Here is a 26,427-nt window from a genome sequence, read left to right on the forward strand (position 1 = left end):
ATAGATGATAGATAGATAGATAGTGCTGGGCAGCATCTCCTTAAATGAAGAACAAAACATGAAGCAATTAGAAAATTTCAATTAGACATCAGGAAAAACATTCTAAAATATAAATACTTCTTAATAGTGTTATAGATTAAACCTTGGGAAATCCTTCAGAAATTGACAGTAAATCAGCTGCCTTAATGTGATCACCTTAGGTACATTTCCCTCTTCAGGTTCTCTCTTTGTAATAAAATTCCCATCACCCTCTCCCCACCAATCCCACCATCAAGACCTAGAAATTCTCAGGAGTTTAATATTTGGTGGTCAATAAAGTATTTGTTATCCAATTAGGTGCAGATGAAGTCAGAGGAAAATTAAGGCTAGAATAGTGTTAGAGATCCTGAAATGATTATAATTGTTATTGATATGCACAGCTAGCCCGGTCCTTACATCTTATCTTAGAATGCCAGGGCTGCTATGACAACTACCTTACAATAGGTTAACTTGAGCAACAGGTATTTTTTGTCTCATGGTTATGGAGGCTAGAAGTCCAGAATCATGGTGTCAGAAAGGCCAGGCCTTCTCCAAAGCCTGTAGCGTTCTGGTGAGGGCAATCTTCCGCCACATGGTGATCTCTCTTCTGGCTTCTACTCACTTACGATGTCCACTGGCCGTGTTTGTATTTCCTTTGCTTATAAGGAGTCTAGTCATATAAATTAAGGCCCACTCTGATTCAGTTTGGCCTCATCTAAATAGGATCTTTGAAGATCCTATTCACAAATGAGTCCACACTTAACTAATAACATCTTCAAAGGACTTGTATACAAATGGGTTCACACCTATCAGTATGCAGATTAAGCCTTGAACCTGTCTTTTGTGGGGTACATGATTCAATCCCCAACACATCTCATTTTGGACCCCTGAAATGATTATAATTAATAAAATTTATCATGTTAACTATGTGCGAAGCTTTACATGCATTTTTCTCATTTAATTCACACACCAAGTCTGTGACATAGAAACCATTATTGGCTCCATTTTACAGATAAGGAAACTGAAACACAGAGAAGTTAAGTAATTTGCCCAAGGTCACACAGCTATCAAGTGGTAGAAGCGGATTTGAATCTCAGAATCTGAAATTTCAGCCACTAGGGCAAATCCAAGTTGAGGATATTGAATGTTGGAAATGCCAAAGACAATTATTCCATCATGTTATAACATATTGGAAAGAACAAGACACAAGCTTAATTTTTTTAAGAAGTGATCTACCTCCCTGATGACTTATTCTACTTAAAGAAAAGAGGGCTTTGGTATGATAATGTATGAGGAATGATTATAAGAGAAGCTCTTTTTAATCCCCCAATCGCTGATTCAGTTCCCGATAATCATTTATTTAAAGTAGAGTGTAGAAGATTAGAAAATCACTGAAATAACTCAAGAATCCTTTGAGAGTTGCCTAGTGATATTAATTGCAGATTCCACTATTACCCATGAATGAGACAATAGAGGTTGAGCAAGGAGATTTAACAGAACAGAACTTATTTTTGGAAAACTAAGCAAATTCCCTTTATGGGTCTTCCTCATGTTTTGGAACTGTGTAGCATATGTTAACCGTAAGGGTTAGTCAGCTGGACCATCCTGTAATTCATTTGTCTTTTTATCCAGTCACATTTTTTAAAAGGAGAAGGAAAAACTAGGTCGTGACTTTCACTCCTCGAGACACAAAGGATGCCTTTGCTCTTACACTCTGCTAAAAACAGCTTAGGAATGTCTCAGTTTTGGCACTTGTGTCCTTCTCTATAAATCTGAATGATCCCCAATGTGATTACTCTCTTAGTCACCAGCTATTTAGAATTTGGATGTGATATTCAGTAGGAGGCTCTTTGGATTCTAAAAGACAACAGAAGAATTTTTTTTTAAACCTTCTATCATGACTCCTCTAGAATTTGACTTCAAGTATTTGTTTTATAAGAGCATGTGCCAATTAAATCATATAGGCAAATAGATAGGTTTCAAATGGTACAGGATAAGAAAGGACTTCTCTGTAAGGAGATTTTCTTCAGACAGTAGAAACGACTGGTAATAGCTGTTGTGGCATCTCCCTCACTGGAGACTCTTGGTGTGGGCTAGATGAGTTTCCACTCCAGATGCCAACATGAAAATAGGTTAAGTGTTAATGAATTCATTAATATGAAACTTTTCCATTTAATTTCTGTGTCAACTTTCACAAACCTTTAAAGGTGACAAGAGAAAAACAAATTTGGATTTATGGAATGGCTGGGTTCATCTTATGATGCCTTCCCTCCTTCCACATATGGCTTACATGCTAAATATGGTTAGATTACCAAAAACAGCACAATTCTCATTGTAGGATAACCTCACATTTTCACATTTATATATTGTTTGTTAGTGACTACAGAATATATATTGATTATATAAAATTGAACCCCAGCTTATCTCACCATTTAAACATATATTTGAATTAGTTAATGAAATAAAACAAATACCCACTTATCAACCCAGATAACTTATTGTCCTAAAATCTTTTTCCTTTTCCCCTCTCCCTTCCTGTGCCTCTCTGGCTTGAGCATTGCTCTCCCTCATAAGCCTTGCCACCTACTATTACTCTCTAAGTTCTCCCTCTCTCTCCCTCTCCTTCTTCCTCTTCCTCTTCTCCCCCACCCCTCTTTCACACATGTACATCCAACCTAAAGCAGAATGAATTCCTCTCCTCTCTGTCGTTTCTGTCCTCTGCCCACACTTCTGTATTGCCAACAACATGCTGCCCATCAATGTCTGCACTGGACAGTAAACTAGGAAAATAAGAACCATGGACTATCAATCTTCATATACTCTACCAAGTGCCTGGCACATAGTAGCTATTTAGTAAGTACGTGACAAATAGACGGATGATTGAGTATGCTTGTAAGTGATAAGACCACAATAGAAGAAAGAAGGATTTGTTTTGAAATGCCCACTTTAAAATCCAACTAGAAAAAACAAAGCTAACACATCCTCAAAATTTCTTGAAAATCTAACTGACCTGAAACCTTGAAATAGCATCTTTAGGAAAATAAGCTTTTATAAGAAGAAAGCATTGCTCTGTTTAAAGTTTCAACACCTTATGGAAATGCAATTTTAATATCATATTAAAATTTTCCAGCACACATACATACACATACATACAGAGCCCACAGTGAACTTGCTAATAACATGTGACCCTCATTAGGAAACAAGCTAAGACCAGTAACCTAGAGCCCCTCAGCAGTGAACTTCCATTTTTCAGCTAGGATCACTTGGGTCAACAATCTTTTCTTGATCTCAGTTAAAAAAAAAAAAATGTTTGATAGGCTCTATACTTTGTGCAAAGCATTAATCACTCTGTGGTTATCCACAAACAAATCACCTTGCATGGAAACGTGTCCTTTTTCACATCGAGAACAAGCTGAGTCAACCCAGTATGGGGGAGGAGAATTCTTTAGAAAGGCAAACTAAAGTCAATCAGTTAGTCTGTTACAACCATAGAGGACTGAAGACTGAAAGATGACATTGACTTAGAGAATTTTTATGTAGCTTTAAAGAAAAAGGACTTAATATATTTTAAAAGAGCTCTAGCCTCACCTTTCAAAGTAAGGTATTTATTTATTTACCTATATAAATACATTAGGAGAGAAATTAATTATAGTTTTTCATCAATAAACTCACCTGTTTAAAAGACATACTGGTGCTTCTAGAAACCACCAAGAATGAAATCATCCAATACCTCACTAGGGTGGTCATATTTTGCTTTGGATCTCATCCCTCCCACTTTCTCAGAAACTTCACAGTATAGATTATTCTTTCTCTCTTCTATATTCAACTCTTCTCTCCCAATTAAATCTTCCCACTGTCTTTTAAACACAGTCCAGTGACTTGATCTTTCTTTTCCTCTCTCTCACCTCTCTTTCAAAGCCAAGAGTTGTCTTTGCTCACTCTCTCCATTTCCTCACCTCCTTCCCCTCATAACTCAATCCCCTTTAATCTGGCTTCCAGTTAGCTCTCTCTATGATTATAATGACCTGTAATCACCCATGCACTGGACATTTTTCGGTCCTCATAGTACTTGTCTCTTAACAGCACTCAGCACCATTGACCAATTCCTTCTTAAAACATTCTCTTCTTTTAGCTTCTGTAACACAATACTCCTCTTGTCTTGCTCTTACTCTCTGATCCCTCTTTCTCTGCTTTCTTTCCTGGCCCATCTTCCTTTATCCAACTACTCATTGTTGGAGCACCTCTCTTCTCACTGTACACTCTCTCCCTGGTCAATCTTTACTGGTTTTACAGCCTCAGTAAGCAGGTGGTTATCTCCCCCAGAGTATACAGGCAGACCAGGCTGCTCCTCTGAGCTCTAGATTTACATCTCCCACCACCTACTTGGCTGTTTCAAAGGCTCCTCAAACTTGTTCACTTAAATCAAAACCCATAATTGCTCCTCCTTTGTCCCCCCAATAAAAAACACCCAGTCTTCTTCCAGCATTCCCTATCTCAAAAAATGCAGCATTACTCATTCGTAATGTTGCACCAGCCAGAGACCCACTGTCCTCCCTAACCCCCATCCAATCCATCAAGCAGTATTGTGGATTTCCCCTTCTAGTGACTTTGAAATCTGTCCGCTTCTCTCTATCATTCTAGTCCAAGCTACCATCACCTCCTACATAAAATAATGGCATTAGCCACCTAACTGAGCTACTTTGGCCCCTTCCAGTCTGCCTCCCACACTGCAATCAGAGTGACGTCTTCAAAGCACGAATCTGGTGGTGCCACTCCCTGCATAAACCCTTATAATATCTTCCCATAGCTCTCAGCCTAAAGAGCAAACTTGAAACATGACCTTCCATCCCCACGTGGAATGGCCTCTTTTAGCCTCTCCAGCTTCAAATTGCCCCACATGCCCTCTGCTCTGTTGCTGTCTCTGGTCTGGCCAGAAGAACCTTCTTTCAGTTTCTCATACTTACCATGCTTCTTCCTGCCACCAGACTTTTTAAAAGTCTCTTTCTTCTACCTAGTTAATGGAAATCTTACCTCCCCATTGCAGCTCAAAGTCACTGCCTCAGGGAAGCCTTCTTTGACCTCCCTGACTAGTGTTAACTACTTTTTATAGGTTCTCAAGTACCTCAAACCTCTCCCACAAAAACTTGTTACAGCAGCAGTTTTGCTTTTTAATGTGGTTTTTTATTTAAGGTCTGTTTCCTCCAGTAAATCACAATCTCTCTGAAGCAGATTCTCATCATCCACCCATCGACACCCCTAGTGTACAATAGATGCTCAATAAATATTTACCGAATAAATGAATGCCCAAAGTTTGTGTCTCCTCAAAAAAATTTTAGCAAAATTTTTCTCAGTCAAGTGGTGAGAAAAGCAAATTAATAAATTCGGTCATTCATTTTAAGAAAAAAAGATATTCATATGATGTCATTTCTAGAGTATCTTTTGTGTCAAATGTGTTTTTGTATAAACAGTCTTTCATTTAAATAAGTTCCATTCAAAAGTGCTATAATAAACATCATTTTATTTAACAGTATGTGGTATTATATATATTTGTGATATATATCTATATATCTATATCTATATCTCATACACAAAGTATGATGGACCATATGTTATAGGTAAGGCTTCCAGTGCAGACATTGTAAGACTTATTATATTCATTGCCAAAGGTTTGAGACCCAGTGCTAAACCACAAAAGTTGGAACTTCTATTAAATAATTCCACAAGAGCATGGTAGGTAACACCTTAGACTGTTCTAGAATACCAAGAATGTACAGGCAGATGGCACAGTGGCTAGAATGATCTCAGCTTGTACAGCTCAAACAAGTTGACCCTCCTTATCCGGATCCAGCACAAGTATGGCAAATCTATTTTTTCCCTTGCTAGGCAAATGCTACAACGCCCAGGCCACATGGGAAAACACTCAACATTTAAAACTAACATCCTACAGCCAGATGTTGCCACTAATATCTATCCATGAGCTCTTATTAATGGGATGATTATGTGAGACCAATATGGGAAATATGTGTGGAACCCTTTCTTATTAAAAGTTCAATCCTAGGATTCAGCAGCTGTCTCCGCTCATTTCCACTCTCCCTGATCTTTTCCGTTTGGTCCCTATCAATCATTACGGGGCAAGTCTGGGCCACTCTTTTTGATGAGTTTCCCATAAAGGCACAAAGGAGACCACACTCACTGCTCAGAACTGCTAAACAGGTTACCTTCTTGACAAGTGCCTTAAGAATATTTGTTTCACTGATGACACAATAAATAAGCCAAATTCCACTTTGATTCTGAGCATTTTTCCTGTAACCCTGTTGACTGAAGCAAAGGATATAAACTAGATCTTATACTTTAATTTCATCTTATTCTTTAATTTCATGGCAAGATCATAACAATTTTCTTCCAGTATTGCTTTTGAAGTTTTACTATATTGTATATCACATAAATTATTACTGTCATCTACCAGGAGAACATTAATCCTTTCCTAGAAGTTCTTGAGCTTACATCTACACAAGAATCACCTGCGGACCTTGTTAAAAATATAGCCCCCCTCACCCCACCCCAAAGTTCTGATTTAGAAGGTTTGGAGTAGTGCCCTGAAAAGGGCCTTTTAACAAGCCAGCAGGAAATTCTGATGCAGGTGGCCCTCAGAACACAGTTTGGGAAACAAAGCTCTAAAGGCTTGTAAAAGAGTAGTTCCAAGGCTTTTTTAGAGCAGTACATCAGTGATTGATCAGAGAAGCCTAGAAAGAGTGCTGTGTTTTGGTAAAATGATTGAGGAAGGAAGATCAGTTACATGTGGAAGTTCCCTCAAAGGACTGCTATCAAACTTTGTCCTATTTTGGTCCCCACAGCATCTTGTAGGATGCTACAAAATTGATGTGGATCACGCCTCCTCTTTTATTCACTACCAATAAAGAAATAGAGCACTCTAGAATACTGCCTGGGTATTCATAAGAAACATGCCACTCATTACAATCCTCAGTGATTTCACAAACCACAGACGCTCAGTCTACTAAATGTGCTCCCACGACCCCCTCATTTAAAATTCTTCTGTCCCTCTTTGAGCCTATACCTTGTAATCATAGCTGGCTTTATTAGAACTAGCGCACAAACATACACAAAAATCAGTAAAACCATGGAAGGGAATTGAAATTTGAGAATCTCACAATACATATAAAGAAATTCCCTGTAGACTGTATAAGAAGTATAATTCCAAAAAAAAGCAGTGATTTCAAGGGGAAAAAAAACATACTTTTTCTGAGTTCTTTTTTAAAAACTAAGTATTTGGGGGATGGTAATTTTTTTTTTTTCAGAATATACCTTCTTCTAAAGCCATTTATCCTTAACTATCAGTAAGGAATATCTTAAGAATTCAAATACTACAAATTAAACTCATGATAGTTTCAAATACAAATTTCCAAGGCAAAAATGGCATAAGCCAAAAAGCACACAGCATAAAGAATTGACAAATCTGAACAGAAATTGTTGTACAGTGTGAATAGTGGTTATGTGGGTGTTGCTGTCATAAAAACAAGCAGGAAGACTGGAAGGGAAAGGAGAAACTACAGATAATGTGGAAAATGCTTCCAATTGCAGCCCAACCCATTTTTGTATTAGCTTGAAAATGGCAGTATTGGTGACCAAATGGATCAGTTATTCAAACCTCCCTTTGGGACTCTTTGAATTGACTGTCACACCTGCATTTTTATTAAAGGTTCAAGTTCAAAGTCTATGGGCCTCGAACTTTAAAAAGGTTGCCATCTCATTCTCAATGCTCTCCCTATTCCTAAAAATATTATGTTTTAGTACATTCTGGATTGGAGGAGGGGAGGGTCGGTGGATGAGTCCTATCCTAGAGACATTAAGAAATGCTGTTTTATAAAAATCAACCTGTTCAATATCACAATGAACAGATGATGGTGATCCTTATATGTTAACAATGATGATGATGATGATGATGATGATGAGAGTAGCTACTATCTATTGAGCCCTTACTACAAACCAGGCACTTTGTTAAGCAAGGCTACTGCTAATCTATATAGCACTTTTTGTTTGTGTGTTTATACATATGTATATTTTTTATTAGTGAAGTTGTAGGTTTACAGAAAAAAATAATGCGTAATATACAGAGTTCCCATATAACACCCTATTATTAACACCTTGTATTAGTGTGCCACATGTTGCAATTCATGAAGGAACATTTTTATAATTGTACTATTAACTATAGTCCATCATTTACAGTAGGGTACGCTGTGTTGTACAGTTCTATGGTTTTTTAAAAATTTTTATTCTAGTAACATATATACAACCTAAAATTTCCCCTTATAACCATATTCAACTATATAATCCAACTATCTTCACAATGTTTTGCTACCATCACTAACATCCATTACCAAAACTTTATGATCAACCCAAACAGAAACTCTATACAACTTAAGCATTAACTCCCCAGTCTCTATCCCCTCCCCGTCCCCTGGTAAACTATATTCTAGATTCTGACTTTGCTTGTCCTAATTATTTCATATCACTGAGGTCATGCAATATTTCTCCTTTTGTGTCTGGCTTATTTCACTCAACATGATGTCCTCAAGTTTCATCCATGTTGTCTCATGCATCAGGACTTGATTCCTTTTTAGGGCTGAATAATATTCCATTGTATGTATATACCACATTTTGTTTATCCATTCATTGGTTTATCCATTCACTTGGGTTGCTTCCATCTTTTGGCAATTGTGAATTATGCTGCTATGAACTCTGCTTTCAGTTCTTCTGAATATATATCTAGTAGTAGGATTGCCAGGTCATATGGCAGTTCTATACTTGGCTTCCTGAGGAATTGCTGAACTGCCTTCCACCATGGCTGCACCATTTTACATTCCTACCAACAATGAATGAGTGTTCCTATTTCTTCATATCCTCTCCAAAATGTGTAATGTTGTTTTTTTAATAGTAGCCATTCTAGTGGGTGTGTAATGGTATCTCATTGTGGTTTTGATTTGCATTTTTGTAATGCATAATGATGTTGAGCATCTTTTCTTGTGCTTTTTGGACATTTGTATATCTTCTTTGAACAAATGTCTATTCAAGTCTTTTGCCCATTTTTTAAATGGGTTGTTTGTCCTTTTATTGTTGAGTTGTGGGATTTCTTTATATATTCTGGATATTAAACCTCTATCAGATATGTGGTTTCCAAGTATTTTCTAAGTAGGTTGTCTTTTTACTTTTTACTTTTATGATAAAGTCCTTTGATTCACAAAAGTTTTTAATTTTTTTTGAAGTCCCATTTATTTAGCCTTTCTTTTGTTGCTTATGCTTTGGCACTTCTGAATTCTCAATTCAATTCCATTGGTCTGTATGTCTTTCCTTGTGCCAGTACCATGTCATTTTGATTACTGTTGCTTTGAAATAAGTTTTAAAATCAGGAAGTATGAATCTTCCAACTTCACAACTTTGTTCTTCTTTTTCAAGATGACCTTGGCTGTTCAGGGCCCTTTACCGTTCCATATAAATTTGATGATTGGCTTTTCCATTTCTTAAAAGAAGGCTGTTAGAATTTTGATTGGAATTGTGCTGAATCTTAAATTTCTTTGAGCAGAATTGACATCTTCACAACATTTTATCTTCTTCTCCATGAACATGATGTCTTTCCATTTTATTAGGTCTTCTTTGACTTCTTTTAGCAATGTCTTTTAATTTTCTGTGTATAAGTCCTTACATCCTTAGTTAGATGTATTCCTAGATATTTAATTCTTTTAGATGTTGTAAATGGAAATTTTTTTCTTGATTTCCTCTTCACGTTGTTCCTTACTAGCATACAGAAACACCACTGATTTTTGCATGTTGATCTTGTACCCTGCCACTTTGATGAATTTGTTTATTAGTTCCAGTAGCTTTGTTGTGGATTTTTCAGGATTTTCTCTATATAAGATCATGTCTTCTGCAAATAAAGGTACTATTTATTTATTTATTTATTTATTTATTTATTGTCAATGTAGTACACTCAGGGTGCATGGCTTGACTAGCAAAACACAGGTTGGATTTCAACCCCCACTCACCTCCTTGGCCAAGTGCCCTTGTATGGTGAACAACCTGTACAACCATTTGTGGTCGCCCTGCTGTTAAGCATAACAGCTCTTTTCTAACTGGAAACTGAAACTCAGTGAGGTTAAATGACTTTTCTAAGAGTAGTCAGCTGGTTAAGTGGAAGATTCTATACTTTAACTGAGGTCTGGCTCCAAAGACATAAACTCATAACCCATAATCTATAGGCCTACACTGGAGAAAGATTGGAATGTAACTTCTTTCAGTGTAAAAGAAATAATATTTTAATAATGAGTCAACATGGCATATGGCATACTAAGATTAAATCAGTTTTAATTGTTTAAAGACTTATATTTAGAATTGCAATAAATCTTTCTTAAAATAAAATGGAGACCTTGTATTATTGAGCTCTTGTGCTTTTGGGATAAAAGAGTTGCCTGACACTCACACAAAATATTTTATTAATGCTCATTACAAGGCATTAGGTTTCACTTTGCATGATACTGAAGGCCCTATAGGATTAGTTCCTCCTTGCATCTGAAACCTCATCTCTAAGTCCCACCCGTGTTCTTAGTCATATAGAATGAATTATGGTTCCCAGAATGCATTTCTTGCCCTCTAGCAGCTTTGGCCCTTGGCATTTTTTTTTCTTTTTATGACTACCCTTTCTCCCTTCACCTTCATGATTGCCACTTGTCCATCATGACTCTATGCAGACAGCATCTGCTCCAGGGAGCTTTCCTGCCTCCTATATCCCAGTTTAGAACAGGTGCCCCTCTAGTGTGTTCCAGTAAGACCCTGTGCACTACCCTTTCCTGGTATTTATCCCACTATACCACAATTGATTCCTTACAAGTTTGTCTACTTCATTTGTCTATAGTCTTGAGGACTCAGTTGTATCATTTGTCTTTGTATCCCCAGCACCAAGAACATACCTAGTAAATGGCAGGTATGCAGTAAATGAATACAAGAATAGGAGAATGGATCAACGTCAATATATTAATAAAAAGTGGAACTCAGTCTTCCATGACAAGAATTATATGAAGGTTAGATTCTCTTATTAACTGAGAAGAAACCATTGGGGGTACCTCAAACCAGAGTCCCCTCATTCATTTCTGGTCATTCCTCTAACCAAGATAAAAGGAATTTTTCTCTGCACCTTGGACCCATGGTCTTCCCCCTTTTTCTCCCTTCAGCCCTCCCTCCATAATGCAATCACCACCAGAAATTTAAAGTGCACAAGCTACTATGGCATGGAAAAAAAAAAAAAAAAAAAAAAAAAAACTCAGGTTACAGCTACTTACAAGTAGGCAAGTTGCAGGTACAAAGCGTATTTCAACTTTGCTCATCTGATATATAATCTGTGCTGGATCACTTGTTTGTCCCTCTAGATTCCATCCCTGCCCATTCCCTGTCTCACAAGGCTGACCTGTAAGGACTGCATCAGTAGACTCCCTTACCTCTGGCTTTCAGTTACATTTGATCCAACTGGGGACACCAGCAGGACATCAGAGGGAGGGAGGAGAATGAGAGGGGCTTATTATTATTAATTCCTTGGCTCCCTCCCAGTTTGATCATTGCAGAGTGGGGGAAAGGGGGTAAAGCTCCTGCCAGGCAGCACCCCCCCACACACACACATGTCTCCCCTGGGTCCTGACTGTCCCCTTCCCTCTCCTCCTCAGGCAAGGGATGTTATGCCTCCCCAGGCTTACTGACCCCAGGGTACAGTGGTGCTTTTCCTACACCTTGCCCACACCCATGTAAATAGACACTTTATTAACTCCCCTCAGTTACCCACTTGCCTGCTGGGGACTGTGTGATATAAAAGCTGATTGCATCTGGGGTCCCTAAGGCTTTCTGCCTGTACTGCCTGGATCCTTGCAGGCTCTAGGCTCCTGCTGGGTCCTTAAGAAAAGCAAGATCCTTTCTAAAGGGGCTTCAGAAAAACTTTCAACTGAAGTTCAATATTATCTCTCCATGACAGCTTGGTATCAAGACTCTTCCCTGGATCTGACACCTGGGAAATCTTAAATTGGCTTCATACCCTCAGCCCCCAGCCAATGACTGCTTTGCAAACTTGCTTTTGATTTAATTCATACCTACAAGTTCTTTAGGTTCTTTTCATGCACTTTCTTTCACACATCCCTCTTGTTACCTCAGTCCTTTTCTCCTTTCCTCACCCAGGAATATCACCTCCTTCCAGCTAGAAGTAGGATTTCTTTCCTTTGAGCAGTGTAACACTTGGATTTTACTTCTTCACTGGCACTCACCCAACTCTACATTGAGCTGTAGTTGTAAAATGCTTTACCTCCCCTATAAGATGATAAATATAAGCTCTCTGTGAACTGGACTTTTAACCTCCTCAGACCCAAACACAGTGTCTTACAGCTCATCTGTGCCCAAAAATCTGTGTGCAATGGATGGACGGAGAATTGATGGAGAGATGAATATCCTTTATTGATTTATTCTTTCTGCTGTGGGGCTTCTCAGATTTAAGTATCTGTCCTATTATTTCACTCTTATTAATCAATTCACATTGAGTAAGATGAATATATTCAAAATTAATTTTTAATTTCAAAATTTTTAAATTTCAACTCTGGGGCACAAGAAGGATGCTGTTAACATATAAAAACATTCATATTGGCATTTGAAAGACTTCTAAATGGATAAACATGGTGATAGTTTGGGTTCCAATCACACTAAAGAATTCTGTTTCAGATTCTGTAGCTTTATCAGCCAGTTGATATTTAAATAATTCAAACAAGATTTTTTTTGGCACATAAGCATGCCCTCACAGTATCCCTCCACATGTTATTTTTCAAATGGAACATGATAATCCTTAGAAAAATTAGTTCTTTGTTTTGGCCATGAAGAGACTGTGAGAGCCGATGAGAATTACTTGCTTACAAGGATGTGCTATGGGTGATGACCCTATTAAAATGACATATGCCTAGGCATGCTGCATGTAATGGCAAAACAAAACAAAAAACACAGGATAGCAGCCGGAAAAACTTTCTAAGTCTTTAAAAAAAGACTGGTTTTGCCTTTTGAAATTATTGTTTTACAGTCACAAATAGTCTAGCTTATATTGGATTCTCTCAAGCTGACTCCGATGCCTAAATTTTGGCCCTAACATTCAGCTGCTTTCAAGTTCTGCTAACATTTTCTTTCAAAACTCTTTTCATAGACACTTTTCCTCTGGTTAATTTTCACTGGGATAACGTGCAAATCCTTTGCTCAGCAGCATTGCTCTGAAGTCGTTCATCCTTTTGTTCCCTGGTAAACCTCTACCATTTTGCCCTGAGTGTCATCATGGTCCCCGGGGCCATGTAGGTAGACTATGGCAGCCACACCATGTATCCAACACTTCCTCCAGCTATTTGGCCATGCGCTCCCTGCATACGCTCCACAAGTGAAACATGGGGATCTGCCTTGAGGCTAAATACATGTAGCTAATCACCAATGTCAGCTCCAAAAGGACCCATGTGCTTAAATAGTACCTAAATCAATCAGGATTCCAAATTATCTCAGATATTGCAACTTTTATTTTAAATGCTTTCTTTTTTTTTTATTTTGAAATAAATTCAAACCTACAGTAACAGTAGAAAAATAATACAAACCCCACACACAGAACTCCAGCATATCCCAACCCCCCTCCACCGATACCCCGATCTACCAACTTTAATATTTTGTCACTTTACCATTTCTTTCCCTCCCTCCCTATCATCCATCATCTATTGCTCTGTCTTCTGAACATATGAGAGCAAGTTGCACACATACTTGAACAAATAATATAATTCACATATACATTTCCTATGAACAAGAATATTCATTTATGTAATCACATTAAGTGTAGTTAAGAAGTTCAAGAAATTTAACATTGAAATAAAGCTTACATTCTATATTTCATTTTTTTCTTATGACCCAATTGTGTCCCTTTGAGCCTTTTCTCCTCTATTCTTAGATCTCATCCAGGATCATCTATGGCATTTAATTGTCATTATCTATTTAGACTGTCTTTTTTTTCAATTGTGGCAACATATATACAGCATAAATCTTCCCATTCCAACCCCTCCCAAGCATTCCATTTAGTGGGATTAATCACATTCACAGTGTTGCAATGCCATCACCTTCCCACTATCCGTTACTAGAAATTTCCCTTCACCCCAAACAGAAACCCTACACTCATTTCTTATTAACTCCCCATTGCCCCTTCCCCCACTTCTCGGAACCCATACTCTACTTTTCATCTCTATGATCATATTCTCTGATACTTTCTTTGTGTTTACCGTGGGGCTTAAATTTAACATCTTAAGTCTATAACAAACTTGTTTTCTTTGATACCAACTTAACTTCAATAGGACACATAAACTATGTTCCTATACTCCTCCATTCCCCCACCTTTATGTAGTTCTTGTCAAAAATTACATATTTTACATTGAGTCCAAAACCACTGATTTGTCATTATGTATTTTAGATCCTGTAGGAAGTAATTAGTGGAGTTACAAATCAAAAATACAGCAGTATTGGTATTTATATTTACCATGTGATCTTTACTGGAAATCTTTATTTCTTCATGTGGCTTCAGTCAATTGTTTAGTGTCCCTTCCTTTCAGTCTGCACAATTCTCTTTAGGGTGATGAAGTCTCTCAGCTTTTGATTATCTGGGAATGTTTTCATCTCCCCCTTATTTTTAACCTCCAGGTGTTTGTGAATTTTCTAAGTCTCTGATGATTATTGACTTCTATTTGCATTCCATTGTGCTCAGAGAATGTGTTTTGAATAATGTCAATTTTTTTTAAATTCATTGAGGCTTATGTCCCAGCCTATGTTCTATTCTGGAGAAAGTTCCATGATCACTAGAGAAGAATGTGTATCCTGGTGATTTGGGATGTAATGTTCTATATATGTCTGTTAAATTTCTCTCTCTCTCTCTACTTTCTTTGTTTCTCTGTCAGTAAAACTCCCTTTAGTATCTGAAGTAGGGCAGGTCTTTCATTAGCAAAATTTCTCAGCATTTGTTTGTGAAAAATTTAAGCTCTCCCTCAAAGTTGAACAGTTTTGCTGGATAAAGTATTCTTGGTTGGAAATTTTTCTCTCTCAGAACTTTAAATATGTCATGCCACTGCTTTCTTGCCTCCATGGTGGCCACTGAGTAGCCACTACTTAGTCTTATGTTGTTTCCTTTGTATGTAGTTGTGCCAGTTTGAAAGTATTATGTCCCCCCAAATGCCATTATCTTTGATGCAATCTTGTGGGGCAGACATAATAGTGGGGATTAAGTTGGAACATTTGGATTAGGGTGTTTGCATGGAAATGTGACCAACCCAACTGTAGGTGATAACTCTGATGAGATAATTTCCATGGAGGAATGGCCCCACCCATTCAGGGTGGGCCTTGATCGGTGCAGCCATATAAATGAGCTGAGGGGCAGAGGGAACTCAGTGCAGCTGTGAGTGACATTTTGAAGAGGAGCTACAGCCAAGAAGGACACTGTGAAGAATGCACAGAAGCTGAGAGGGTAGCTGCAGATGAGAGACAGTTTGAAGCCAGTCGCTGAAAGCAGACTCTTGCTCCGGAGAAGCTAAGAGAGGACAAACACCCCAAGAGCAACTAAGAGTGACATTTTTGAGGAACTGCAGCCTAGAGAGGAACGTCCTGGGAGAAAGCCATTTTGAAACCAGAACTTTGGAGCAGACACCAGCCACATGCCTTCTCAGCTAACAGAGGTTTTCTGGACACCATTGGCCATCCCCCAGTGAAGGTATCCGATTGTTGATGCCTTATCTTGGGCACTTCATGGCCTTAAGACTGTAGCTGTGTAACCAAATAAACCCCCTTTATAAAAGCCCGTCCATTTCTGGTGTTTTGCATTCCAGCAGCATTAGCAAACTAGAACTGGTGAATTGCTTTTCTCTTGCTGCTTTCAGAGCTTGCTCCTTCTCTTCAGTATTTGACAGTCTGATCAGAATATGTCTTGGAGTGGGTTTATTTGGGTTTATTCTGTTTGGAGTTCGCTGGGCATTTATGCTTTGTGTTTATATTGTGTAGAAGATTTGGGAAGTTTTCCCCAACAATTTCTTTGAATACTCTTTCTAGACCTTTACCCTTCTCTTCCCCTTCTGGGATACCAATGAGTCTTATATTTGGACGTTTTATTTTATCTATCATATCCCTGAGATTCATTTTGATTTTTTCAATTTTTTTCCCCATTCTTTCTTTTGTTCTTTCATTTTCCATTCTGTGGCTCTCAAAGCCTCTGAGTCATTGTTCAGCTTCCTCTAGCCTTGTACTATGAGTATCCAGGGTCTTTTTAATTTGGTCTACAGTTTCTTTTATTTCCATAAGGTCATCCATTTTTTTATTTACTCTTGCAATTTCTTCTTTATGCTCTTCTAGGGTCTTCTTCATGTCCTTTATATCCTATGCCATGCTCTTCTTCATGTCTTTTATATCCTGTGCCATGCTCTTGTTGTTTGTCTTTAGTTCTTTGATTAATTGCGCCAAGTACTGTGTCTCCCCTGATCTTTTGATTTGGGTGTTTGGGTTTGGGTTATCCATATCGTCTGGTTTTTTCATATCTTTAAAATTTTTCTGTTGTTTTTGGGCTCTTGGCATTTGCTTAACTTGATCAGGTTCTTTTAGGATATGAAGGATTATTAAGACCCCAATCTCTAATTTGTCAGATCTATAGCTTGGTGGCATACATTTTCTCTAACTAACCAGCAGATGGCGTCCACGAGTCATCTATTCCCCTCAAGTCAGTTCTCCCCAACTTTGTCTTTATGGTGTGTGGGGGTCTGGTTCTTGTGGGGTCCAATTGGTGAACCAAGTTTGGGTGTGTTGTTGGTGCTGTATGCCCTGAAAGTGGGGTCTGTGTCTGAGCAGTTAGGGAGGCAGGGCAGCTTTAATAATCAAACCTCCCAGGTGTTCCAGAAGATTTAAGGCTGTTGCAAGAGTCTAAACCTTCATTTCAGTCTCGCCACAGATTGTCTCTGAGGCTGACCCACAAGTCCTTGGTATTGGCATAGGGTCCCTGGGTTTTCCAGGTGGCTTCTTCTTCCCAGGCGTGCCCTTCTAGGGTCTTTGCTGAGGGAAGGCTGTCTACATCACAAGTGTGCGCCATCCCTCAAGGGAAGTTCTGGGCTGCCAGGCCATGCAGGGGCATTCCCAGCCTGTCGTTTCAGAATGCAGACTCCCGGTTTCACCAAGTGCACAGTCCCTGTGGATTTAGCAGACCTTGTCCAGCTGGTGCATTGCCTGAACTGGTGTTCTGGGGCACTTTCTGGCCTCTATCTAGTATTTTTCATGGAGGTGTTTTTTTTTGCCCTGTCTCTCCTAGCTGCCATCTTAGTTTCTCCTTTAAATGCTTTTTAAAGTAAATATGGCAGACTGAGACTGGCAAGATGTATCATTATTAAATGACATTGCATTATATCATCTCACCTTCAAAACCATGACAAGAAAGCAACATGATTACAAGCTGTGAAATAAAGTCTTCAGTAAAAGTAGTGCTTTGCTACTTACATAATGTCCTCACACTAAGGAAACAAATTTATTTATTTTGACTTTTGACCTCTCAACATCCCTATTAAGCAGGCAGGGGTTATCATTTTTCCCTCTTTACTGATTGGAAAAACTGTACTTGAAATCTTCTGAATTCATATGTGAAACCCTTGAACATTAAAATTAGATAAAAGCATACTTCTTTCTAATACAAAAGCATGGAAAATGGATATCTTAGAAATCTTTCATATCAAATTTTTTATTTGGAATTTCTGTCATTTATTTATTTATTTATTTGCCTTTTTTCTCCTCTTGGTTCTCCTCTTGGAACTTCCTTTCCTCCTCTCAGATAGACTTCTGCCTTCACCATTCGACAGCACCCTTGAAGAAAATATTTATTGAGCCCCTAGCACACATAGCTTAAGCAGTTCCTACTCTCAAGGAACGCAAAGTGAGTGGGATCAGGAATGAAAGCGAGTGGGGAAGACCTGGTGTCTTAAGTGCTGGACTGAGGTAATTGCAGAGCATGGAGGCTGCACTAAGGAAGGAACCGTTATAGGAAATTTAAGTTTGCAGAGAGCATTATTGCTTGCTTTAAGAATGCTCTAAATCAGATGAGTCCTAGTAAAGCTAAGCAGAAAACTGAAACTGTTTCCTCAAAACTGTCAATTAATATTTCTTGAGTTCCTGCTTTCCCTACCCTCTGCTATACCCTGTATCAGCCACCGCTTTCCAGAATATGGGAGACCCTTCTCATCTTAGATCAAATGTCACCTGGAAAGTCAGGGCTCTTTCCTGAACACTCAAATGCATATGCACCAACCCCCAAGTTAGTCACTCCCTATTTTATTTTCATCATAACCCTCACCACTATCTAACAATAAATTTGATATTTACTTTCAGTTTATTTTTAGTTAAAAGTCTTAATTTGAGGTTTACAATAATGTCTGTTACTCTAGATTCACATATAGCTATCTGTAGTAGCAACATGTTTTTACATAATCCATATGAAAAATACAGCTGTGCTTACTTCCTACTTCAGTTAAACATATAATATATTATTATCAAAAAATGTTTGTCAAAACACCCACAAAGTATATTGCAAGATATATGATCTGCATTTCTGATGCCTGGGTTATACCAGAGGTCACAGCTGATGGCTCAATGCCCAGATGTCAGCTTCAGGTGTATTTTGTTTCCCTTGAACAGAATTAAAAAAAAAAAAAAAAAAGCATACAACAATCGTAAGATTTAATAAAAAATTTTGTATTTCTGACTTCTCTTGAAAAAGCAGAATTCATGTTAATAGTGTTTCCATTTCTGCATCGCAGCTATGGAGTATGGAATAGAAGAATCAACATTTGACAGACAGCCAAGTAAGTGCTGGCCAGACCCTTAGGCCAGGCCTGTGTTTAAGCCTGCCTCAATCCTACCATCCAGATTTGTCTCCTTTGCAGAGACCAAGGATGACCTGTCATTTATCCCTGAGCTAATACTGTTCTTTTCCTTAGAGTAAAGAAATATTTTTCAGTACCAAAATTTTTACCAAAAATAAGAAAGGAAAAATGGAGGGAGGATGCGCTTGAAAAATATATATATATTGGAGACAAGTAATTTCTTTAGGAAAAAAAAAAAGAATATTTCTACAAATTTAATATATAACACATGTTGGCATCTATTTTTTTAAGCATAGCCTGTTTAACCCTTTTATTGTATACTCCTGGCTGCTATAGGCATCTGTGTTTGCAAATCCTGGGTGGACACTCCCTGACCTTGGGGAATAGTCAATCAAATAATCATCAGACAATCAATCAATCCAAACCATCCTCAATAGAACTTTGGTTATGAAAACTACACCTTGCATTATTCTTATACTAAAAATCCTCTGTCAAGGTGTACAAATCCTGCTGCCTGTGGTAGCTATTTGACCTTCATTAGGGGAGGGAAGATAGTTGTGTGCACATGTTCAAGCAGGTACTCCCCAGATTTCTAAGTGATGGAATAGACTCCATTTCTTTCAACATTGTTCTGGTTTGCTAATGCTGCCATTATGCAAAATACCAGAAATAGATTGACTTTTATAAAGGGGATTTATTTGGTTACAGATTTATAGTACTGAGGTCATAAAAGTGTCCAAACTAAGGCATCAACAAGAGGATAACTTCACTGAAGAATGGCCGATGGTGTCTGGAACACCTCTGTTCTGTTAGCTGGGAAAGCATGTGGCTGGCATCTCCTGGTCCTTTTGGCTGGCCCTCAGTTTAGCTTCTCCTGGGCAAACCCTGGGCTGCATGTCTTTTAACATCTCCAAATGTCCTCTGTTGGCATCTCCAAGCATCTCTAAGCATCTCTAAGCATCTCTAATCATCAGCATCAACATCTGTGTCAGCTCTTAGCTTCTCTCCAAAATGTCTCTCTCAGCTTTTCTTGGGGTGTTCTGTCCTCTCTGCTCTCTGTGTGAGCTCTCTATAAATGACTCCGGTGATCTAATTAAGACCTACCTTGAATGGGCAGCATCCACACCTCCATGGAAACAATTCAATCAGAGATTCCACCCTAATCAACAGACTAATCAGTCTACCCCCACAAGATTGCACCAAAGAACATGGCTTTTCTGGGGGACATAATACATCCAAACTGGCACAAAGGTGCTATAAAAATTTAATATAAATATATACAACTATATTCATATCCCAAATTGAGCTTTCCATTGTCCCACCCCCCAGAAATCGGATGCTTTCGTATGAATCTGAAAGAAGACCGAGTCTTTATGTAGTTGTAATGAAATTCTTCAGTTCAACATCCAAACTTCTGACATTGTAAAGGATTTTCTAATTCTAAGATTATGTGTAACTATACAAACTCTACTTGAATGTAAAATTAATCCATTCATTCAAACAAATATTTATAAGACTCCCTATTATTTGCCAGACACTGTTAGATGCCTAGTGACACATGAATGAACAAAACAAAGAACCTGCCCACCATAGAGCATCCAGTTGAATGGGAAAGAAAGATAAATAATCAGACAAACACCAGTAACTCTCAACAAATGGTGATGCCTGTTATAAACAAAACATACAGGGTGCACCAAGAGAATATATCAGGGGAAATCACTCTGGTTTGGGGTTGCAGAAGGTGTCCCAAAGAAAGAAACATTTGAGTTGAGATATGAAAGATAATTAGTGGTTGATTAGGTGAAGATAGAATATGGAGAGTGGAGAGAGATTGTATGTGCTCCAGAGAGTGGAAATAACACATACAAAAGGGTTGGCTAAGTTTGTCATTGCAGCTTAGTGTTATGGCTTTAGCAAGCCATGTCCTTTGGAATGCTGCATTGACTTTTGCCACTAAATAGCTAAATATATTTGATTTGTGATTATTTTTAAAGCTATATTTCTAAGCAGTTCATGTGGCATAAAGAATGAAAATTTATTTTTTATTTACCTAGTTCCTGGGAACATCAATGGTAGAAAATGAGACTTAAGGCTTACTAGACATTTTGTGCCAAAATTTCAAACTCTGTTCTAAAGTAATTTGGTCATTCCAATCTAAGGAACAGAATACCATGAAACAAAGGAATTAAGTCACATAGAAAGCTGGATATCTGGATGAACCTTAATAATTGCCAACCAGATGCTCATTTTGTGAGTCCTATTCCTTTTGAAAACCTTTATGAGGGCTTTCAACACTTTCCCATTATCATATCTGAGTTATACATTCTTTTAGAGGAAAGTGGAAAAGGTTAACCAAATTCATAACTTACTAGCTCACTTTCCAAATATACTTACTAGGTTCTGGGTCACTGTACAATTCTGATTTCTGATCACTTGCAAACTAAATATTGGAAAATAAAAGGCTTGATCATTCTGTGTTACTCTCAATAGTTGTAAACCAAGATGGCCAGCCTCTCATGGAAGGAAAGCTTAAAGAGAAGCAAGTCAGATGGAAGTTCATCAAAAGGTGGAAAACCCGTTATTTTACCCTGGCTGGAAATCAACTTCTGTTTCAAAAAGGAAAATCTGTAAGTTCCTCCATCATTTTTCACTTTTGCATTTTTAAGGTTGTAAGCTCCACCAACCACCTAGGCATTTTATCTTGAATTAAAACTCCAACAATTTTTTTTCTTCTCGATTTTACAATCTTACAATATCATTTGATTACATGTGTCCCTTTGATAGACCATTCTGTTCATTCCTGGGTGAGCTGATTCACTGTCCCTCTTCTTTTTGTTACGGAAGCTTTGCTTTTTTGACTTAAGTTTTAGAAAATAATTGCAAAGGGACTACCCACTGCTCTTGTCTCAAACACCATGCGTTTTGTTTCCTTACAGATCATCTACATGCATCTATGACTTGTGATATCAACTGATATTTTTATATAACTATAGCTTATATTTGGAGCTCGTGGGTCCAAGGAAAGGGGACAGTAGTCAGGAAGGAAGGCTGACATATATTAAGTATATTTTGTAGTTAATAAAGTTCAATTCTGATTAGGGAAAAATATTACTATCTTCATAAACATTAGAAAATATTCATTTAATATGATATAATTTTCCACATGAAATAAGATGCTCAGTAAATATCATATTCTGAATTTTAAATGAGAAACCTCTGAAATAGCATTCTATTCCAATCAACAATACAAAGCTATCCCCTTCTCTTCTTTTCAAATCAGTTTTATTTATCATTAAACTCTACTCATTCAGGACCAAGGGGGATGAAATCTTGACTTCTTGTGTATTTTTAAATATGATAATAATAACCAGCACTTATTCAGTGATTATCACATGCCAGGCTGGATTGCCTCAAATAATACTCAGAACAATCCCATGAAACTAGTACCTTTTTGCATTTATTGCCACTAAATTCATTACCATTTTACAGATAGGGAAACTGAGGCTCAAAGATACTGATTGATGTGACCAAGGTCACAGAGACAGTTAATTGAGGAATGTTGAAACTGGAATGCACCTCAGACAGTCTGACACCAAAGCCATGTACAAAACAAGTACATTGTATTACTTCCCATGTGCAGAGCAGGGGTAAACTGAAAGGTGTTAAGTTACTTAAAAATTATGATTTACTCTGGGCATCTGTACTGTATCTTTAGAGTTCTCATTATAAAACTTATTTGAGTTTTTTACTCAATAAGAATCAAGTATGTTGCAGCTTCTGAATTATGACAAATTCTGACCAGGGCTCTTTTATTAGTAAGACTTCATGTAAACTCTTTGAATGGGATGTAAAACCATTTCTGTGACATCTACACCAAACTCATTAACTTTCTTCATCATCTAACTCATGTTACTCTCTTCATCACTTTCTTCATCTATGTGTATTATAAAATACACAGATGGACTTTTCTGTGGCTGAAGATCTTTTTGGAAGGAAAGCATAATGGCATGTTCAATTTAGCCAGTTACTGGAAGTTTAAAGAAGCATTATTGTTAGTACAAGTTCTCACTGATGCACTGTTAAAGTGTTTTAAATAACCATCTGAATTTCCTGTTTTTGTTAAAGGAATAGGGAATAAAAGCAAAGATGTGGTGATTTCTCAGATCCCTTGAGGCAAAGTAGAGTTGGTCCAGAAGAATGTTTGTCCTGTACTCAAATGATGACCTTTATGCTTCTTGATTCAAAGCTTTTCAATACAGTTTGACGAATAAGCTATTTATAATTGGCTAACTTGTCTGACATCTTTATTGAGAAATAATGGTTTGACATTCCAGAAATCTGACAGAACATGTGGCTTGAATATGGGAAATACTATAATGTAAGCTGAGGGCCACACCAAAATACCTCTCATCTCCAGGGACGGTAGTCAGCAGTACCGCTGGAAGGGGTCAGCAGGTCTGCTGAACTTCAGCCATATCATAAAAGGGCTTTCTTGTAAATGAGAGAAATGTGCATTTTAAAATGAGAACTGAGGCTGGAAGACTATAGTGTTATTTTTTATTTTTGCATTCTTAAGGTCTTGAGCTCCAACAGCCAGATAGAGAGTGGTGTCCTTTGATTATCCATTCTACCCATTCCTATCTGAGTTGATTCATTTGTCCCTCTTCAGAATGTTATGACTTTTTTTCTTGATCATTTCCTCCATATATCTATTTCTGTACTATATACTTCAAAGAAATGCAAGTTCATTACTTTCAGATATTTATTATAACACAAATTAGGCTAACAAAGCATTGTCTAGTACAGATGGCTTCAAACTTAGTCCTGTATATCCCTTAAAATAATTTTGAAAAATCTAGGTAACACCTTTTAGTATTTTAAGTTGTATCCATATTTTTTAATCGTAAGTCTAAACAGTTGCACAGATTGTAATTTCTGTTGGATTGTAAATGTTCACATTTTAAAATAAAAAGTTTACATCTCTCTTTTAAATGTCATATTAGGAATAAAATACCATGGCAATTTTTAAAAAACTTTATTTATCAAAAAATTTAAAAACAAACAATAAAAAAAATTTCAAACAAAATGAAAACAAAGGAATAAGAAAAACAAATAGCCTAAAATAACTACATTACTTCCAATATGTTCCTACCATATCCCAAGAAAATTAACAAACCATAACCAAACAAAGGAATAAGAAAAACAAATGACTACATTGCTTCCAACATGTTCCTACCATCCTCCCCCAAAATTAACAAACCATGGTAGTTCCTGGGCATTCACATAACATTAAGATTACCCTCCATAACTTATGTGTTCTTATTAGATTATCATTCCCCCTTCACTAGTTGCTGTCTATCGCTAGGTCCCCTACATTCTACAATATAAAAAAAATTATTTTACATTTTTCACAGAGTTCATATTAGTGGTAACATACAATATCTCTCTTTTTGTGCCTGACTTATTTTACTCAGCATTATGTTTTCAAGATTCATCCATGTTGCCATATGTTTCACAACCTCGTTCCTTCTTACTGCTGCATAGTATTCCATCGTGTATATATACCATATACCATAGCAATTTGATAACCAACACCGTTCATTTTTAAAAATACATGAATTAATAGAGACGAATGAAAATGAGAACACAACATACCAAAACCTATGGGATGCAGCAAAAGCAGTGCTAAGGGGGAAATTTATAGCACTAAACGCATATATTAAAAAGGAAGAAAGCCAAAATCAAAGAACTAATGGATCAACTGAAGAAGCTAGAAAATGAACAGCAAACCAATCCTAAACCAAGTAGAAGAAAAGAAATAACAAGGATTAAAGCAGAAATAAATGACATAGAGAACAAAAAAACAATAGAAAGGATAAATATCACCAAAAGTTGGTTCTTTGAGAAGATCAACAAGATTGACAAGCCCCTAGCTAGACTGACAAAATCAAAAAGAGAGAAGACCCATATAAACAAAATAATGAATGAAAAAGGTGACATAACTGCAGATCCTGAAGAAATTAAAAAAATTATAAGAGGATATTATGAACAACTGTATGGCAACAAACTGGATAATGTAGAAGAAATGGACAATTTCCTGGAAACATATGAACAACCTAGACTGACCAGAGAAGAAATAGAAGACCTCAACCAACCCATCACAAGCAAAGAGATCCAATCAGTCATCAAAAATCTTCCCACAAATAAATGCCCAGGGCCAGATGGCTTCACAGGGGAATTCTACCAAACTTTCCAGAAAGAACTGACACCAATCTTACTCAAACTCTTTCAAAACATTGAAAAAAATGGAACACTACCTAACTCATTTTATGAAGCTAACATCAATCTAATACCAAAACCAGGCAAAGATGCTACAAAAAAGGAAAACTACCGGCCAATCTCCCTAATGAATATAGATGCAAAAATCCTCAACAAAATACTTGCAAATCGAATCCAAAGACACATTAAAAAAATCATACACCATGACCAAGTGGGGTTCATTCCAGGCATGCACGGATGGTTCAACATCAGAAAAACAATCAATGTATTACAACACATTAAAAACTCGAAAGGGAAAAATCAATTGATCATCTCAATAGATGCTGAAAAAGCATTTGACAAAATCCAACATCCCTTTTTGATAAAAACACTTCAAAAGGTAGGAATTGAAGGAAACTTCCTCAACATGATAAAGAGCATATATGAAAAACCCACAGCCAGCATAGTACTCAATGGTGAGAGACTGAAAGCCTTCCCTCTAAGATCAGGAACAAGACAAGGATGCCCGCTGTCACCACTGTTATTCAACATTGTGCTGGAAGTGCTAGCCAGGGCAATCCGGCAAGACAAAGAAATAAAAGGCATCCAAATTGGAAAAGAAGAAGTAAAACTGTCATTGTTTGCAGATGATATGATCTTATATCTAGAAAACCCTGAGAAATCAACGATACACCTACTAGAGCTAATAAACAAATTTAGCAAAGTAGCGGGATACAAGATTAATGCACATAAGTCAGTAATGTTTCTATATGCTAGAAATGAACAAACTGAAGAGACACTCAAGAAAAAGATACCATTTTCAATAGCAACTAAAAAAATCAAGTACCTAGGAATCAACTTAACCAAAGATGTAAAAGACCTATACAAAGAAAACTACATAACTCTACTAAAAGAAATAGAAGGGGACCTTAAAAGATGGAAAAATATTCCATGTTCATGGATAGGAAGGCTAAATGTCATTAAGATGTCAATTCTACCCAAACTCATCTACAGATTCAATGCAATCCCAATCAAAATTCCAACAACCTACTTTGCAGACTTGGAAAAGCTAGTTATCAAATTTATTTGGAAAGGGAAGATGCCTCGAATTGCTAAAGACACTCTAAGAAAGAAAAACGAAGTGGGAGGACTTACACTCCCTGACTTTGAAGCTTATTATAAAGCCACAGTTGCCAAGACAGCA

At 37.3% G+C, this 26,427-nt stretch overlaps 1 protein-coding gene across 2 annotated transcripts in view; it reads left to right on the forward strand.

Annotated features, from left to right (window-relative positions):
- VEPH1 (ventricular zone expressed PH domain containing 1) overlaps positions 1-26,427 on the forward strand; it is a 228,866-nt gene that overhangs the window by 187,896 nt on the left and 14,543 nt on the right. For both annotated transcript variants that reach the window (XM_037841936.1, XM_037841933.1), the window contains exon 13: positions 21,456-21,592. In XM_037841936.1, coding sequence (XP_037697864.1) covers positions 21,456-21,592 — 137 coding nt within the window. The remainder of the gene's footprint in view (positions 1-21,455; positions 21,593-26,427) is intronic.

Source organism: Choloepus didactylus, chromosome 1 (assembly GCF_015220235.1).
Source record: "Choloepus didactylus isolate mChoDid1 chromosome 1, mChoDid1.pri, whole genome shotgun sequence".
In the NCBI taxonomy this organism is placed as follows: Eukaryota; Metazoa; Chordata; class Mammalia; order Pilosa; family Megalonychidae; genus Choloepus; species Choloepus didactylus.